The sequence below is a fragment of the Columba livia genome, chromosome 6, assembly GCF_036013475.1.
Source record: "Columba livia isolate bColLiv1 breed racing homer chromosome 6, bColLiv1.pat.W.v2, whole genome shotgun sequence".
In the NCBI taxonomy this organism is placed as follows: domain Eukaryota; kingdom Metazoa; phylum Chordata; class Aves; order Columbiformes; family Columbidae; genus Columba; species Columba livia.
Window position 1 is genome coordinate 28,483,849 of NC_088607.1, and position 19,583 is coordinate 28,503,431.

The 19,583-nt window shown below is 39.7% G+C and overlaps 1 protein-coding gene and 1 long non-coding RNA gene across 2 annotated transcripts in view; one reads left to right on the forward strand and one right to left on the reverse strand.

Moving 5' to 3' along the window:
- ZCCHC24 (zinc finger CCHC-type containing 24) overlaps positions 1 to 14,317 on the forward strand; it is a 114,686-nt gene extending 100,369 nt beyond the window's left edge. The window contains exon 4 of the mRNA XM_065067740.1: positions 9,852 to 14,317. Coding sequence (XP_064923812.1) covers positions 9,852 to 9,965 — 114 coding nt within the window. The 3' untranslated portion in view covers positions 9,966 to 14,317. The remainder of the gene's footprint in view (positions 1 to 9,851) is intronic.
- Positions 480 to 19,362, reverse strand: LOC110364604 (uncharacterized). The gene is made up of 3 exons (XR_010473542.1): positions 19,245 to 19,362; positions 18,406 to 18,530; positions 480 to 1,098 (listed from the first exon to the last, which is right to left on the reverse strand). It is a non-coding gene; the product is annotated as an uncharacterized LOC110364604 (long non-coding RNA).
- Positions 19,363 to 19,583: the final 221 nt, after the last annotated feature.

The following is a 19,583-nucleotide window of genomic DNA, read 5'->3' on the forward strand; positions in this document are numbered from 1 at the left end:
AAACTGACTGTGAGTTCCTGCTTGTACCCCACCAGCACTGGTCACAAACAGTCAACCAGTTCAGCAGTCTTTAGAAGGAGACAGACGGGCCATCTGCATGAGCTCACACCCCTTTTGTTCTGCTGACAAACCAGACTACAGACTGGCTGTCAAAGCTGTATTTTCATGCAGAAAGTCACTTTTGACAACCCCATGAAAAATAAATTTGGCCATAACAGAAAAATTTGAGGGGGATTTTGCAACATTGCAGAAAATGGTTGTGATGGAAAAGGTAAGAACTATTTTAGAAGAGTTTGGGAGGTGTGATTTGCCGCAAGTATAATTCATCCTAGCTGAATCTCAGTAATAAATAGAGTTCTGCATGGGTCAGGTTACCTGCTGCCCACTCAGATACTGCTCAAACCATCGACAGATCATGTGGGTATACTTGCAAAAGGTACAAAGGAAATTCCATCAAGAGCCTTAGGTGCCTCATTAGTTACTTAAGTGCTTGCAAAATGGTTATAAAAAGCTCTGGTCTTGCCATGGGCTCATAAGGAACACATCATACCATTTCATGAGATTTTGGACAGGAGGGTGTCAGGAAAAAAAATCCTAAATGAGGATACTGTGACTTTATTATCATGAAAAGACAGAGGAATATTGAAATGCATTGCAACGGGCAAGAAGAAGAGATACAAATAAGTTTATTTAGCTTTATCACACCCAGGAATATCCAATCAGCTATATTTCCTCCTCTTACATGCATATGCATATTCATCTAATTCTAAAGGCAAGATTTGGCTCAGTCTCCACAGCAACATTGCATTCCAATATGCAACCAAAATACTGATTTATAATTACTAGTACCTTGAAGCAATACAAATTGTAGTTAAAATGTGGTGCTTGAAGCTTGCCGTGCTCGTGGCAGAAGCCTTGGTTTAAACCTGATGTAGTTCACTGTGAGATTATCATCCCTTCTTTCTATCATGGAAGTTTTTGTACTTTACAATGAACATAGATGTTGCCCTGGACGAGACAGTGAATATCTTTGTTGGCCAGTTGAGATTATGTGATCTGTTCTTCTTTCTCTGGGCTAATGCCACTCTGATTCCAAACCTGAAAACAAGATGTCAGCTTTAGAAACAGCAGTCTAATGTCCCTGACAAAACTGTGTCCGGAAACTATATCACAAGAAACTATATCACAAGACCATTTTTGCTAAATTACCTGAGACAATCTCAAAGCTTCCAAGGTCTCTGGTTCCTTGCCCCTCTTTAGACAGATTGTGTAGACTAAGAAGCAAAATCCAGGCTGAGCAATGGATTCATGCATTCATGCATTCATCACATGCATGAAATTACAAGACCACTGATTTACAACCCAATTTTATAAATATTTACTTTGTTCTTCTAAATTCTATTCATCATTTATGTTGCTGTTCAAAGGGTTACAAGAAATTGCTCAAGAGGTATCCCATCCACAGCACACAAGAGGCACAGACTCGGGAATATGTATATTTTGTAGTAAAGAAAGTTTTCAAGTAGTCCCTTGGGCAGAGTTGCCCCTCCTGGCAGGGCTAGAGGAGTCTAATCTGCGTAGTAGTACTAACATCAAGGACATGCTGTGGGAAGGTTAAGGTCTGCAGTGCTTCTGTAACCTGTGCTTGCCTTGGGGCCACATACATGGTGTTCTCCTGGGAAGAATCACAGCATGTGCGGTGCAGGTTTCCATCACTGTTTCCACATCATTCCCTAAGGACACCATAACTCAGGATGTAGAAGAGCATTGCCCTTCTTATCTATCCATATGTTCATGTCCCACCAGTAGGTATTGCAGCTATTTCAAGATGAGAGTGCATTTCAGCCAGGCTTCTAGATAGAAATAACTTGCATCTGGTCACTAGTGCTCCTTCCTAAAATTTGAACTTAGGGCTTGAGTTGAAAGATTTTACATCCTGTTGTCTCTGCCTCACCTCTGCTAGCTTCTGTTTCTCAGTGTTACTGTCATCATTCTTTCTATACTTTTTCATTCGTCCTGAGGCCAGACAGTAAAGAAAACGGCACCAGTTCATGCACAGAGCCAGTAGCAAAGGAGAGCTACCTTGGGCTGCATGAGCTCAGCGCTGCTTCTTGACAGAGCCTCTTGACAGAGTGTTTGCTCACCCATATGTGTTTTTCATCCAAGCATCAGGCTCCACACCATACTCTCTCTAAACATTGATCAACATTTATCTGTGTGGTGTTATTCTGCCCCAGTTTGGAAAATATGCTCTAGCCAGTCACCAATACTCTTACACTAACAACTATATTTCATAAAAGCACAGTGAAAAATATTTAATGACAAGTTCAATATTTCTAGTTTGAGCGATAAAGTGCAAAAATCTTATTGTGCATGTGACATTCTCTTAGTAGTTTTCTTAATTAGCACTGCGAGCACCACCTTATCTTTTTCTGTCTATGATTCCTATTTATTCTTTAGATTTTGATTACTTTGTCGGCACCTATAATAGGAGAGTTCTTGTTCATGTTTAAGCTCCTATGCACTTCTGCAAGTTTCTAGCAATCACTTTTTTCCCTCCGCAGTGCATTAGTGTATGTCCTCAGCTAGTGATGTGCTCCTATTGCCTTCATTATATGGGTTTAAAATATTTTCACTCTCATGTGAATCTTCCATTAAACAGTTTTTCCAACTTAATTTGTCTAAGAAAAGATGCTGCCTCTTACTAGAAGCCATGTTTCTCTTGTGTCATTTTAACTCCACTCAAAATGAAGAAACCAATATTGTTTTATAGTATCTACTCTTTCACTGCGAGGTCACCACACTGTGTGGTGTGATCATAGTACAGGTAATCCATAAGTAGATTATTTTTTAATGTAAAAAAAAACCCAGTGAACTGGCCACACAGAAGTTCAACTTCCATTCAAGCTCAAACACTATTTAGCTCTAGTGAAACAAATTATAACAGAATCACAGAATGGTTGGGGTTGGAAGTGACCTCTGGAAATCATCTAGTCCAACCCACCTGCTAAAGCAGCTTCACCCAGAGCAAGCTGCACAGGTATGTGTCCAGGCAGGTTTTGAATGTCTCCAGAGATGGAGACTCCACAACCTCTCTGGGCAGCCTGTTCCAGTGCTCTGGCACCCTCAAAGTAAAAAAGTTTCTCCTCATGTTTAGAAGGAACCACCTGTGCTTCTATCTGTGTCAGTTGCTCCTCATCCTGTTGTCGGGCACCACTAAAAAGAGTCTTATTTCTACTTCAAAGCAATTTTGTCAATATTCTCTGCAATGTGTTGGAAATTCATTATCTCCTTTTCCTACCCCTTGCCCTACTGTTTGGTAAAAATAACTTTTCATCTGTTAGGCTGCAATGATATCTCAAACGTTATTTTAAAAAATAATTATAATTTTATCACCAGATGCAAATCACTGTTGGATCCTCAGCTAGCCTTATGTCAAGTTATTATGCAAAAGCCTCCAAAACTACAGAAATTACCTAACTGCAAGCCACTTGGATCAAGTCTGAAGCCACTCAGGTGCCACCTTTCCCTGGTGAGGGCATTTTATAGAAGTCTCCATTCACAATAGTGCATACAGAATGACAACTCATACTAGATCACACCATACTTCCCTATTCCACATGTGATCCTGGGCAGCAGAGGACACTTAAAGGAAGGTGTGGATATAGGACAAGACACAGGAACCACCTCTGAGGATACTTTTCCATCCTCTGGTATTGCCAAGTATCTCTATTCCCCCCGTTTCTCACCAAAGAAATCAGCCTCTGTAGAGTCTACTCAATAGCTGAAATATAACCACATGGGCCACCATGCTTTGCTACATCATCCTGAATATTTGAGATTTTGTCCAATTTAGGAGAAAAAAAAAAATGAAATCCTTATATTCGGAATTGCCTGACATCGCAGTGAATTAGGAGCTTATTCTCAATACTTGGGCTTGCCATTTTCTCCAGTCCTCATCTCCATCTCTCTTTCATCTTCCCTGGTTACTTTCCTCAATCTATGGACTTTTGAGTCATGTAGGGCTTGTCCACATTGTCACACAAGGGATGGTTCTTGCCAGAGTACTCCCATGTAACTGGCTCAGGCAATACTATCAGAGTACTGAAGATAATAATCTCCACTCTGGAGTGCTCTGTGGGAGCCGTTCAAGCACATGTGCTGGTTCTGTGAATGGCTTGTGCAGCTATGCTCAAATTTTGATTTCTTATGCATACCTTTCGTTAGTGGGTCCCCGGAGAGAAGAGCAGCCACACTTCCCTGCCACCTGCTCTTTGTTCCCAGAGGCTCATTTCACTCCAGGAAACGATCCTGTGCCAATTCCCCACAAGGAATGTCTCAATTCAGCCCTGCGCTCTCACTCCACATTCCCTATCTGTTAGAAGGAGCTTTTAATCTCTCTGGGGCAGGAAAAGTCTTCTCAGCAATTTTACAGCTGTGTATATAATTCAGAGTGCTCTATAAATACAGCTCTAAACCTCTGCATTTAAGAGCACATATTACAAGTAGTAACTCAAGATCCTGATAGCAGGGCTGCTGCCGTTCATTCCCCATCTCATCCACAGAGGGGGGAATCAGGTGGCTCTTACACCTGAGCTGTAAAATTGCTCCTTGTCCTGAGGAAGCTCTGTATGCATTTTTGGTTTTGTGACCAAATGATGCCACTGTGTTCCTCCTTTTGGGTTTCCACCACATCTCTCAAACAGTAAACCTCCCCGTGAGAGTGCTTGTAGGAATTCACAGGGCACGGGGCAAAATTTGGAGGCCAGTTGAGCTCAAGTCTTATTGAGGAACAGGAGACCAAAGAACTACCCCGATAAAGTTGCTCTATGGCTGTTCCGAAAGCCATTTCCTGGGTAGTTACTTTAGCTACTCTGAACATAAACAGATGGGACTTAAACCTACCTCTTATTCTTGCAAGAAACTTGGATTTTGTAGTTGTTTATGCTCCTTCTTACCATGCTCCAGCAATGGAGCTAGTCCTTGCAGCCATTCAACGGCATTCCTGGCACTATAACAGCCCAGACGCCAAGCTTTGAATTCTCATTTTCTTCTCGTCTGCTATAGCGGCAACATCTGCGCCTGTGGTTGCTTCCTGGCTGGCTGCTTATCAAGGCTTCTCCTCTGACTTTGTGGCTAGCTCCAGTGCTGTTTGTGATGACAGCTGTCACACTGGTGCAGAACCAGCCATCTGGTGACCAACTTGTCCTCTTGGACACTATTTATTTCCAGCTGTCAGGAATTTACTGTTGAATTGGAAATAATTTGGTATGTAAATATAGTATTCATGATATCTGAGCTATTACATCCATGGGCAATGCAATGGCCGCATCACAATTCCCGTACCTGGGTGCAGCGACAGCCACTTCTCTCAGTGTGGGCAGGGATGGGTCTGATCACTCAAGCTCAATAAACTTCTCAGCAGTTACAGGCATACATTTTTTTGACACTTCAAATTTAATAACCCCCCCCAGCATGCCCATACTTGCATGCTTCAGCAGTAGGAATATAGGTCACCCCCGACTGCTCCTTCTGTAAATTCTAAAAAGAGATTTTCACCATTAGCCATGTGGTTATCATTCATTCCTAGCTGGGCTGTCCCAGCAGCATGCTGCTGACAGAGGATCCTTGCTCTCTCTGAGCATCATGCCTCTGATCTGCAGCCTTCCTATCACTGTCTGGGATCCACAGCAACCACTGAGGGCCTTGTCAGTGTCCCTGTTCCCTTACGCAGGCAGAAAAGCAGAGGGTCTGCTGTTCGAGAATGCACATTGCATTTCATTCTTTATCCCCAGTGCACAACTTTTATTGAACTAAAAACTTACAAATTCACGCTAGCTATGGCTCCTTAAGACTGTTAACCTAACAATTATCCTGCCAGCCGTAGTTGTAGAATCCATTTCTATTCGCATGACTACTCTGTCATTTAATTATCTCATTTGCTGCATTAAGACTTGAGGTAATGCATCCAGAAAATTATTTATAAGTGTTTTCTCACATTTGAATTTTGATGCAACCCTTTACCCATCCGTGGTACAATCAAATAGCTCCATTCTACAGAAAAAAATAAAAATAAAATAAAATAAATTTTTAAAAAAATCAATCAACAAAATACAAGCACAAACAGCCACATTGTTCCATTTTGCTTCTTAGTGGAAGCAATTTTCCTCAAGGATGTCCTACTGACATTTTCTCTGACACCTAACACTTCATAAGGTTGATTTTTTTTGTTTTGAGGGTTTGGGCTTTTTAACTGACTTGTGGGGAGTGCAGAGTTCATTCAGTACATGTAGACTGGGACAGCAATACTTCATAGTCAAAAGTTAATTTGTGGGACAGGAATTGCTATATAAATTTAAATTTATTTCAGCTTCATTCCCCTGAGGCAACAGCTTTAGTCACAACCACCAAATGTTTTTCTGGTGGAGCTGCACAAGATTATTTCCATTTGGCAACTACTAGGAGAAAATGAAGCAAAGATGCACAAAAACGAAGAATGTAAGCATGCCCATCCCTGCAGTTTTTACTGAAAATGCGGACTGCCAAATCCAGGATGCTTACATTAAAAAAAAAAAAAAAGAAAACTGAAGTATTATATTTAAACTCTCCATTTAATGGAAAAATATATGCCTTTCCCAGAGAAACGTAGGAGGATTTTCTGTTGTTTTACAAACTCCATTTTACATCTTTCTAAGGAAAGGAATTATTTATTCAGCCAAATAGCTCATCCCCTTCTCCACACCCTCTCCAAACCCATGGCTGAGTTTTTGTGCTACCAGCCTCTCAGCAGCATCACCACCAAACTCTTGCAGCCTCCTCAGCTATTCAGTTCTTTTGCATAATTCAGGCAATCCCCAAAACTAATACCCAGTGTGCAGCAGCCTGACCCTGCTGCACCCCTCCTGCACCAGCATCTTCTCCTTCCCCTCTGCTTCCACCGCACCAAAGCCGGTGAGAATTGTCCAAGGTCAGCCTGTGCCAAGGAAGTCCAACCTTAGTGGACGCACAGCTCTTTGGCTAACATACATCCTACCCTTTCAGAGTGTTCTAAGAAAGGTTGAAAGGCTGTAAGGTTATTAAAGTTCTTCACAATTAATAACAGACAAATAGCAGCAGGACAAGAACACTTCTCAGGCTGTATGAACGGGGGGTTTTTGCCTTAAAAGAAATCCATGAAGAAAAAACAAAAAAGTGGAGATAAAGTTGTGGCTTCATTTTATGCAAAAGTTGGATTGAAATGCTTTTGGGACATAAAAACTACCACAGTACCAGTTTTGAAGCCTCTAGCCCTCCATCACCTCACCAGAAACGCAGCCTGGGCTCAGCTCAGCTCCTTCCAGCTGGCCCTTGGCAACCTGCTTTCCTGCATTCGTAACCCCTCTCTCCCCAGCCTGTGTGTCGTAACACGCTGGTAACAATAACATTTCTGAAATCTAAATGCTTTGCAGGCCAAAAAGCTGAGCTCAATCAACACAGGGGGAAAGCAAACCACAGAGAGCTATTGTTTCTGAAAACCATCCAAAAACTCTTGGCACTTTAAGGCATTCCCAATGTCCTTTGCACTATTTCCAGGAAAAATTATTCCCAAGGCCTTGCGTATTTAAAAAAAAAAAGGAAAAAAAGTCTGGCTTATATCAATAAACATGATAACTGCTGTATTTTTTTCCTCTTTAATCAGAGCACAGCTAGCATGTAGAAGCAATCAGAGCTGAGTCGAAGAGCCTGTTTTAAGTGTAGCATTTCAAAATTCTCTAATTCTTTGTTGAGGAGCATAAATTAACTCCTGGAACTCATGAACCTGAGCATCATCTTGGACTGCATTTATGTAACGCAAATTCTTGAACAAAATTTGTGGGCAGGTGTTGATGGAATAAGTAGTAGAGTCAGAAGGGCAGTTTTTCTGACCAAACGGACTTATTCAACTTGCCTGTATTGTGGCAGAAGCGCTGCCTGCACCAGGGCTTGGGTTGCAAGCGTAGGAACAGGATTGCTGGTTCTGATCTCTAATCCTAACATACTGAGTTCCAACAAGTCATTCAAAGCTCTGTGGGGCTTCAGGGGGAAATTAAAGGATTTAGGGGAGATGAGGGATCCATCTGCCTTCCTTATCCCCCACCTGATACAGGAAATCCAATTTTCAATTAAATTGTAAAAAAAGTTAAACTGAAAGACATATAATATGTGGCCCAGGACAGACAAAACTTCAGGGAATATCATGAGTAAGAACACTGATTCAGTAACAAGCCGTTGGCAATCACTACACAGTTACTCCCAGATATTGTTTTTACTAGCTATGCAATATAGTAAGAGTGTTGCACTTATAATCCAATACAATCAAGCAAGAATTTGAACACAACCCTTGTTCAGGATAATAGAATATATTTTGTCTCATTTTAGCTATTGAGAGAGCTGAAAAACCCTTCTGTTCTCTGGATTATGAGCTGGTTTTGCAATGCTACATAGCTAAAAAAATAAACAAAAAAGCTGTGAATGTCTCTTCTTCCTATCCACAGCATCTCAGGTGGGTGGCTTTGGAATGAAGAACTTACAAATGAAAACTTAGACCATGAGGTGTGCTTTAAGATTTTCACAGCTAAAGGAAAGTCTTTAGGATTTAGGAACGGTGTGAAAAGATAAATGGCAATAATTTTGTAAATTATATTTATCCACCACCTGCTCCATGAACCATATTTTGAAGAGATAAGCAAGAGTCTAGTATCCCTGTGAGAACAGTGAGAAGCTTCTGGCCTCTTTTCAGATTTCACACCCCATACTGGCTGCATGGACCACAGGCCCCCAGAACAACCACTGTCTTCATGGGAAGGCACTGTGTAATGAAACAGTCCTTCAGGTACACTTCAGAAAAACAGAGAAATTACGGGTTATAGAGTTCTTGTTGTTGTTGTTCAAACTAATGGTGGACTTTATGGTGTTCTGCATCACATCTCTATTACCTCTTCACCTATTGGACTTCCCAAACACTTAACCTTACTTCACATGGGTATTTTATTTTCAGAATAATTGTGAAACCTTTTACTTGTCATGGAACATTAAAGATCAAAGATCTACTAAACCCAAAGCAGTTTAATTCCCTTCTTTAGCCAAATACACGTTCAACCCTGCAATTTCAGAAATATTATTACAAATACGTAGTCAATTTATTACTCAGGTTCAGGCAAAGTTGTGTGAGGTTCATTTTTGTTGGTGTTTGAGGTTTTTGTTTGTTTATTTGACTGCATTTTTGTTTTTGTTGGGTTTTGTTTGGTTTATGTTTGTTTATTTGGGGGTATTTGTGTTGGTTTTTTGTTGTTGTTTTTATTGTTTAGCTTTGCTGCTGCTCTACTTCAAAAATTTCAGACTCAGAAATATGGGTCTGAATATTGGGAAAACCTCATTTAACTACATAATATCTGTGCATGGTTAAGACGGTTTTCTTGTCAAAGTAGCTAATCCCAACATTGGTAAACCCTGCTGGCATTGCTGGGTAATGGCATTCCCATGCTTGAGGTATTAGTTAATGCCTTGGGGACATCTCAGTTACTGGGGCCAAGAGAATAAACTCTTCTACACTACTGCTTTTATAAATACAGGCCCCAGTTAAGTCTTCTAGTGATTTGTCTATGACAAAATTACCACCACCTTTATGAAGAAGAATGACAGTAAGTTGTGAGGCCACTCTGAACCAGTGCAGAGCTGAATAAATATTTCATCCTTTCAGGAAATAAATACAGTACCTTCATAGTTGCTCGGAGAAAGCTCAGTTTAAGCATGAAAGTGGGCATCACAGGCACAGTAAACAGTAACAGTGACAAAACGTGGGACCTAATCTGATTTCCTTCCCTTCACTGCAGAGGCCCCTGGAAAAGCCAGATGGCCTGGATGTTTCGGATCAGAGCAAAGAGCATCCTCAGCATCTGTGTGAGAAGTGCAAAGTTTTGGGCTACTACTGCCGCCGTGTGCAATAAGCCTTCGAAGTGGCCTCTTCCCGTCCCCGTCATCCTTAAAGATCCTCTGGCAGCACGCGATCAACAGCAACACAACAAATCAAGATAAAAGCTAAAATAATTGCCAATATTGCCTATCTAATAATATGCCTTACCATTAATAGAATGTAACATTTCTCCTGTGCACGCACGTGCATGCAACAGGTATTTACAGGACTATGATTTGTATACATACATATATGTAAACTTATATGTATATGTACACACACATATATGAAGCGTTACTGATAGTGTTCACAACGGAACCGTGGTTGCAGGTTCTGCTGATTGTTTACACAGACCCTATATCATGGCCAGGTGAAAAGAAGTACTATTCAATAGGCAAGGTTTCACAAGGAATATATGTTATATGTATGGCTTTTGCAGAGGTTGAATAACTGTGGGGCCACTAATTGCAAGCACTCACCCACAACATGAACATTATTCCTATTATATGACAAGACAAAGGAAATGAAACAAGCCACAGCATAAAAGAAGGAAAAATATTTTTTTCCCAGTTTTAGAAAGTCTGAGAAGTTTTGTGCTGCTGCTTTCTCGGACTTTTCCCATTTGTTGCCATCGCTTGGGCAGGGCTTAGGCAAAACCAGTTTTGCAGGACGTGGCAAAAAAATAAGTGAATAATTGTTTGAGGGTGTGGGTTGGGTAGAAAGGGAATGCCATGATGGGACCCAGAATCAGGAAGGATTCCAAGGGGTTTTTAGAGGAGACAAAATTGGCTTGCTTGTGTGACTAACAGATCCTTCTCTTGTCATATAATCCCGCTGAAATGGTCCCTGTATGTGTATGGGCTGTTCATTAGACCACAAGCACACTAAATTTACTGTGAATAAGGGGGGATAAGAATACTTAAAACTGTCCCTGAAACCCTTAATTGAAATATTAGCCAAACTGACTATTTATAATAGTTTTAAAGCCACTTTCTAGAAATATTTTTATGTCCTCTTTTCTACTGTACAAATTTGTAATAATATAAAACTTCTTGGCCATATGGGTGTTTTGAGGCATGGAGAACACTCTGTATAACCTTCCCTCTTTATGTCTTCCTGGAGCACCTACATATCTGAGGAGAAATGTAGGAGTTATATTTCATTGTCCCATTTCAGGTAAAACTTTGTGCAGGGGCATCCTGCTGCAAAGAAGCATATTGTCAGGGATTTGGAAATACCATGAACTGAAAGTACCTCGAGACAATATCCTGTTTGTATGTCTACATAAGTGCACATTGGCAAAAAGACACAACGAGCAACTCACTTGCATTATTCACTAAAAAAGTTACAGGGATAATGTTTGCTTTTTTTTTCTTTAAATCAACAATTTCTATTTTTTATGAAGTTTCCTTTAGAGAGATTGTTTTGTCTGAATGATACTTAATGGAAATACTTTAAATCCTAAATAACTTGATGCGGATTAAATTTGTTTCGAGGATTAATTCCATAATGCTAAGTCAGAGGGGGTTTTATGCCAAGTTATAACAGGATGTTACCAGTAGGTACAGTCAAGCGCTTGTAAAGCAAATTGAATACTTAACAGTGAGTATTCATATAGGAAATGTGAAACTCTGTACAATTTTGCTCTAGGGTGAAATTTTTGCCATTTCCCTGCCTTTCTGTCAGTGGACAAAATTGTTTCTGCTTTTTCTGTTGGTAATGTCACATACATACCTTGCAAACTCCCTTATTTATGGGTAGTCCAGGTGACCCAGTCTACTGGTCAGAGCAATGGATAAAGCTTGGGACTCCTGGCTTTTTACCATGGCTCTTCCATTAGCTCCCTGATTTGGGGCAAGTCACAGGATCCTTCTAGACCTCAGTTTCCCCAAGTGCCAAATGAGGATAATAATACTTCAGCACACATACCTCACAGGAGAGTTGTGAGACTTACTTAACATCCGTGTTTTGACATCACTGGATAAAAAGTGCTATGTAATGCTAAAGTATTTAGTATTGATTAAATTAATCACTTTGAAACTAGCTTTGCCTAGTTGGCAATTCCATCAACTAAAAGAGCTAAAAAAAATATTGAAAGTAAACACTAATAACGGCTCAGTTGCCTCAGTGAAAATATGCAGTTTTAGTATTTTTGAATGGAAACACATTCTTTTGCACAGACTCAGAAATTACCTTATACACAAATTTTCTAAACAAAGATACTAATCTGCCCATGTGAAGAAGAATAAGAAAATAGACAGGCAAATCTAGGGGTGGATTTTCAAAGCTTGAGCTCCAGTATTAATCTTGGTATTTTGCTTCAAGCACAATTAATATTGAAAGAGACACATACTAAACCAGGTCTATTTTTTCCTCTTGAGCACTTAATAATACATTTTAGAAAAGAAAAAAAAAAGAATGCCTTGATGCTTCATATCCAGCTAAAGGACAAGTAGAGAAACCCGGTTAGATTAAGATAAGGAAAATGTTGGTTTATTTTCTCCCTGAAAATATGATGTTGCTATCAACCATTTTTTCTGTGTTGAAATTATTTCCATCTTATGATAACCACTAGATCAGTAAAACAGCACATCCCCCATACAGCTACATCAATATACAGCACACTGCCAGGTTCTGAACAAAGACCAACTAAAAGATACCATTAAATGCAACTGTTGCTATTTTTTTTCATGACAGTGTTAAAATTTTTTTTTAACCAGATTCAACACTGCATGGCAGTGCCTTTAGCATATGGATCTTTAGGTTGTACTTTAAAATAAGGTTCCTAAATATGCACATGATCGACTTAAAAACAATAAGTGTCTGTAGGTGTAGAACAATAACTCTTAAAAGCATACTTAAGAGAGTTCAATATTTATATCATTGTTATTTTCCTAAGCAGCAGACATATAAAGTATCTAAGTAATATTCAGCATATTTGAAATAACGAGAGGGAGAACAGATTTTTCCCCTGCACTTATGTAGGGGAAAAGTAGCTGAAGAACAAAACATGCAGGAAAGCAAGGAGTGACACTGCCATAGTTTGTACTGCCTGACTCAGACACCACAACTCCATCGCAGCCTCCAGCCCTGGGCACTTGTTCCGCACTCGGCTGTGTATAGTTTGTGGGTTGCTGGGAAAACACGTCCGCATAAGTAACTTACAATAGCTTACGGCCGCTGGCTTTCGGTTGATGGCACAGAGGGAACTTTCTGAATTTTTATTAAAAAAAAAAAAAAATTGATTACAAAACATAGATTTCTTCTCTCCCCCTCCTACCCCACCAGGGTAATTCATCCATAGACCTAACTCTCTCAAAATTGAAAATAAAAGTTTAAAAATTGAGATTTTTGACTGAAAAGAAGGTAAGTTGATTTACCTTTTAGATTTTTTGAATGCTTTCTGACATTCTCTTTAGCCAGCTCTGCATTTACAACATCAGCTAGCAATCCTCAAAGACATTCTTAGACAGTCTTTCTGAAGCAAAGCAATCATCAGTAAGAAGTTTTAAATCAGTACTCTGTAGGTCAAGTACTCTTTAGGGATATACCTAAGAGAAATTTGGCTCTGTGCGCTTATTTGGCAAACTGGATTTTTAACCTCAGATGCTTGCTGGTGCCTGTCTCCCAATCCATCCAGCACAGAGTTTGGGGTGGTTTTTTTGCCTCTTCTCCCCTCAAACCTTCGGAGGTTTTTAAACTTTCATTTATTTCTTTAAAAAAATAAACACAAATTGTTTCCTCAGTCGGTCAGAACATTTCACACAGAATTTGGCATTGGCACTACTCTGAAGAAAAGTATCAGTGATTTGAAATGCGTGGTGTAGGTTTTTAGCTGCTCTAACTTGATGCGGTTCCAATGAAGTTGTTAGGCATACTTCGTTTAATGGCGAAGAAGAAAAATCCCTGTAGTTTAAAGGATGGCCCCATTTTAGCCAGTTTCTGCTGCTGCTACCATGGATGTAAGATGATGCCACACAAGCAAAGTTTGAGGCTTTTTAGTCTCAAAGTTGCTTTTTAATATCCGATAAATACACAAGAGTATATATTCTTTCTGAAAACAGGTGTATTTTGAAGTTCCCCATTATATGGGATTTAGTTTATAAACTAAAAATGTGAATTTACATATGTCTGACAGAAGCCTTATACCGAGAAGTATTCTCTACATTTTACCTTTTTGTAGAACATGAAATTTAGATTATACATGGGTTGCATACCTGTGACGCTCAAGCAGTTATTCCAAAAATAAAGCAGAACATTGAAAGTTAAGAGCTGTTGACAATGTCCAACTTCATACATTAGTTCTCTTTGTCCTGCAGTCACATAGAATATGTTTTTTTCCTAGTATGAATCCTGAGAGGTGTCCAGCAAACAGTATGCAATAAATCATCAACATGTGTTTTTCAAGTTAAGTGAATTGACATACATTTTCCACTTGCCTTTGCCAACATATTTTAAAACGTGACGAAACTATCCCCATACAAAAAAATAATCATTCTTTAAGATATCACTCCACTCCCGATTGGGCTTCAAGACGTATCTCTTTCCTATCTGCAAAACCACTGCTGTCCATTCAGTTTGCTATATTGCTGAAGTGCTCAGAGGGCTGTTTGAGAGCTTAGATACAGGGACGATGGTTTGGGTTTCTAGGATGAATTTCAAAGGGACAATCGTGTGCAGTTACTAGCTATAGATGATTGATACAAATGTTTACCCCGTATGAAGTATTTTACAGTTTTACTTGCAGATGTGTATTTATCTTGAGTTATACTTGACATAGAGTTTCTTTCAATTTTTTTTTTTAATACTATGTGTGTATTTTGGAAACCTTTTTAGATGTTAAAATTTTTGAATGGTTACAAATATTTCTTGTAATACTGAATTGTTATCTTACCTGGAAACTCTTTACAGTAACTTTTTTGTATATATTTGAGGGCCTTTTTAAAAAAAGTATTGTTTGTTTTTTGGGAAAAGTTTTTACAATTTGGAAGCTTTCAGAAGGGCCTTCCTTTCAACTAGGATACTAACAGAGGTAAGGATTTTCTTAAGTATTTTACAGAACTAAGGATGTATCCTCAAGAAAATATTTATGGAAGTAATTTTTTTTTTTTTTTTTTACAATGCTTTTGTCTGTATAAAGTATGCAACAGAACTACATTAAGAAGGAAATATTGTCTACGTAAAATATTATATGAAAGTTGGTACATAATTCTGACAAAAAAAACCTTGCAATTCTTTAAGCCATATTGTTTTTGTTATCCTTGGATGAAAATATCAGTATTAAGTAACCAGTGTATTATTCAAGTGCTTAGACTTATATGAAAATGCTTATACAGTTTATTTATGTGTATTTGGGGAAGGATTGCTAGAAAAAGCTATCACTAGACATATAGCAAGTGAGGAGCAAATAACAGTATATTGTCACTTTATGGCCTTGTGAGAGAGAGAGAGAAGATGCTGAAAGCACCGTAGAGACTCGGCTTTCAGAAACTCCGAAGCACAAGCGTTGGGTTTCAGATGGTGGCTCTTTCCTTTCCCATAAGCAGAGGGGAAGAGAGATGTTTGGGACACTGTTTGACAACTTGACTTTCACAACTCTTTGCAGACTGTGAGCTCAGCTATGCAGTATCGGCTACAGCAATAATATCAATCAAAGGATGTAAGAGAAAAGGATTGAAGTAGATTATTGTAGAGGTTTATGTTTATTTTAATTAGAACTCATAGCAATATAGAATATGCATGTGCACGTATTTGAAGCATTTTTACACTTTACATTTCATGTAGTTTGATTATACTATAAAGGATTGGGTTTTTAGTTTGCTGTTTTACCATACTGAAATGGGAGGTCTGCCCAACCCTGTACTGGATTCTTGTTTCCTTTAAAAGGTTATTTAGTACAGCACTCAACTGCGTTGCGTACTAGTGCTAAAACTAACACTGTATCTTATGAATTTCTTCAGCTTTAAAAAAAAATTAACCTATATATTATTACAGTTGTTTAGCTGTACCCACTGGCCTTGTCAGATTCAGTTGGTGATTTGTATAATTTCTTTTTCTGTAACTGTTAATAAACTTGTACAGCTAAAACAAACAAACAAAACCTATGGACAAAGGCCTCAGAGGTACCAGTTCTGCTTCAGCAATCGAGATGACAGCTTGCTCATCTGGTGACTGTGTTGCTAAAGAGACTGTAAAACCTCTGTTGTGGATTGTCCATAAAATGGCATTCCGACATGTGCCTTATTTGCTGGATAGTATACAGCTTTCCTCTAGTATTCTAGCATTTTAATGCTGTATTAAAGTACTGCAAAAAAAACAACAAGAGTGTGGTATGGTTTTCTTGAACGTTCCTTCCTTTGAAATTTTACTAGCAGCTGCGTGTTTGTGCAAACCTGCCCCGGCACAACCGTGACCCAACCATGGGAAGAGGCATTTCTGCACTGCAGCTGAGTCCCTGGGCTGCAACCAGCCTGGTGGCACGTGGGTGAGAGCGCTTCACCCACAGCCTGATCTGCGCCTGGAATAGGTTAGTGGTGTCAGCTCTGAGATTCCAACAGCCTCCTACTGTCTAGCATTCTTCTGAAGGAAAACCCTCCTATAATCAAAGTGCATTTCTATCCTTAATAGCTGGAAAGTTTAAGTGCCAGAAAGCTACTATAATGGTCCTTCTAAAACGCCATTAAGTTATATCACTTAAAAGTTAGGCAATTTGATCTAATTCATTCTTTGCAGACGCGATTAGATGGCAAGGACTAGACTGACTAAATGCTTGTTGCTTATTAGCAATGCTCTTCTTTCGTCTCCAAAATTCAATTGAAGCAGGTTTTCTATTGAGACTGACAATACTCTTGTGATTGGAAGTTAAAATAAGGATGTCATGAAATTAACTTTGGACTTCAGGTATCCTGCCTCTAAAATGGAGATACCCTTAATTTAAAGCAAACAGAAAATTTTTGATAGACACACCAGCAGACAGTTCGTCTATGCATGATCCCCCCTACAAACATGGTACATATTTGACACTTGGGGATCTTTACCACAGTGACATCCTTTATATCTCACTTGTGTGTGCACAGGTATGCATTGAGGGGTAGAGGTTGGCCAAGGAATGGTGCAATGCTGAAGCCTTGAAAAAGGTGACTGTTTCATCAAATGATGAAAGATTTCCTCCCAGCTCAGCCCCATAGAAAGGAAAAGAGCATATTCAGAGCTAGTTGGTAAATTATTGTTTGAAAAATAAAACATACTGCTCTTCAATATAAAGCTTGCCAATAGCACTGTTCCCATAGCAAACATGAGCCACTGAAATACATCTTCCGCCAGAAGAACTGGGAGCTCCCCCCAATGCCGACACCTCAGATTTAGCACTCCACCAAGACCAGAAGAAACAGTGAGTAGACCAACTATGAAGTCCTAACTCACTTTTACCACATTTTCTGTGATTCCTCAAAAAAAAAAACTTTTTCATGCTTAAACCAAAAGTAAATTAACACAAATGACATGGCGTCGACAAAACTGATCAAACTACTTTTCCCTCATTTTTCATTGCCAAGCACTTTACCTTCCTGCTCTGTGTGAATAAGGTCAAGCAACAATGCAACACTGTGCTCGTAACAGAAGGGCCAAATAATTCCCACTTTCAGAAAAATAATAGGGATTTTATGTAACATTCATACTTTGAAATAAAAAGCTGTTTCATTATTCTTGTGGAAAAATAATTTAAACAGTACACCAAGGTTACTATTTTGAAAGCCAGTCCCACCACATCAAAACCCTCATCCCAGATCCTCCCAGACATACAAACTAGACCTTAAATCCCAGCTGGGAAGGACAAACAGTCTGCATGTTGCACCTGTGTAGTCTTGCTCAGACCCCCCATACATGGGTCATTCACTACCATATAACATAAGTCAAATAAGTTTAAAAGTCTTCTCCTTTCTCCATGTCCCTCTGCAGAGGATGTACACAAATGACATTGGCGAGAGAACCTGAAACACTGAGGTCTGAGTGCTGATGGTCAGGCCTTTCCACTAAGAACTAAGCAGTCAAAGATTAAAGAAACCTCCTAACTGGAAGAACATATAAGATCCTCAGTCCTCAGAAGCACATAGTGCATACTTTGTGATCCTGAAAAAACAGACTACAACATTCAGTTTTGCTTCTCTCTAGTATCCACCTTTTGAACTCATGGAAATAGAGCATTTGCAAACTCCTGTCTCGGAAACACTGGCCAGGGGGCCCCACACCTACACACCCAGCACTTCTGTTTTACTGGAAGTAACACAATTGCTCTTCATCACCATCAGTACCACAAAAACCCTTCACACAATATCAAAACCCAGAAAACCAGTCGTGAAAACAACCTACCAAATCTGCAAAACCTCTTTCAAGCAACATTTAAAAATACTTCTCACCATCCTTCTACAAACTTTAGGAGACAATTTTAGTAACTGAACATGCTGAGAAACACCTACCTCAGTCAGCATTTATTGAGCCTTTTTTCCGAAGGGCCGAAACTGAGGTTGAGGCAACCACATTCACAAGGAGCTGGAGCTTCCCCAGTCTGCAGCCCAGGTGAGCCGAGGCAGCCAACACCGCTCTGCAAGAGAAGAGAAGATCATCAGCCACCTCTGAGTAAGGGGCTGCCCCAGCACACAGCTCTGTGGCTGACCAGCAAACCACAGAGGCAGCCGCAACCCTGGGCATTCTTTGGAGACTTTGCTTCTATGCCATGAGCTTAGCTAAACAAAAATGCAGTAATCATTGACTTCTTTTCTCTCTCCTTTTTTTTTTTTTTTTTTTTTTAATAAAAGGTAAAAATGGAGCTTGTGTGCCCAGCTAACCCATCCAAAACACCCACAGGGAAAGCAAATTGTAGCCAAAAAACTTTATGGACGTTTTAAGCGGAGTAGGGTGCAAGCCAAATATTTTATTTTGTTTTGTACTCTAGCCTCCTTTTCACCAGCTGAGAACAGAAACTAGAATGTCAGATCACCATAAGAGAGTTCTCTCTTACACAATTTCTGAACACATCTAAGCAGCAGGTATAGGAAACCTAACTCCAGCCAGCTTTTCATAAGGTTTCCTTACAGTTTTGCAACATAAAAGAAGTTACAACTCAATGGGCTTTCAAAGAGTCAGACATAATCATGCTCCATTTGATTTCAGCCAGTTAAGCTTAGAAAAGAAGTAACAATGCAGGAAAACACTGCAGAAAGAAAATACCTCAAAACTCACTGCTTACAAATAGAACAGTGATAAACAGACAAATACCACTGGCTGAAGAAAGAACAAAAACACATTTATTGGGTACCTTCAGGTAGAAATCCAGAGAGCTGGCACCCTCAACCCCAGGAAAGGGTGTTATTCCCCTCCACCTCTCTTCCATTGGCTGCCAGCACTGATTGCTGTGGGCTCCAGCTGTGCTGGCAGCTGTGGGGCACCAGCCCCTCCCCAGGTGCAGGCATTTCCCACCTCACTGTCCCTGCTGCAGGGCAAAACCAAACAGCAAAACAGTGCAAGGACATCAGTGCCACCAGCAGGAATCCTCACAGGCAGCTGGGAGGGAAAGGACAGTTCAATTCACATCTAGGAGAGACTAATAACTCTCATTTTAACATTCACAGTAACGCAAATCTCAACATGGCTACGT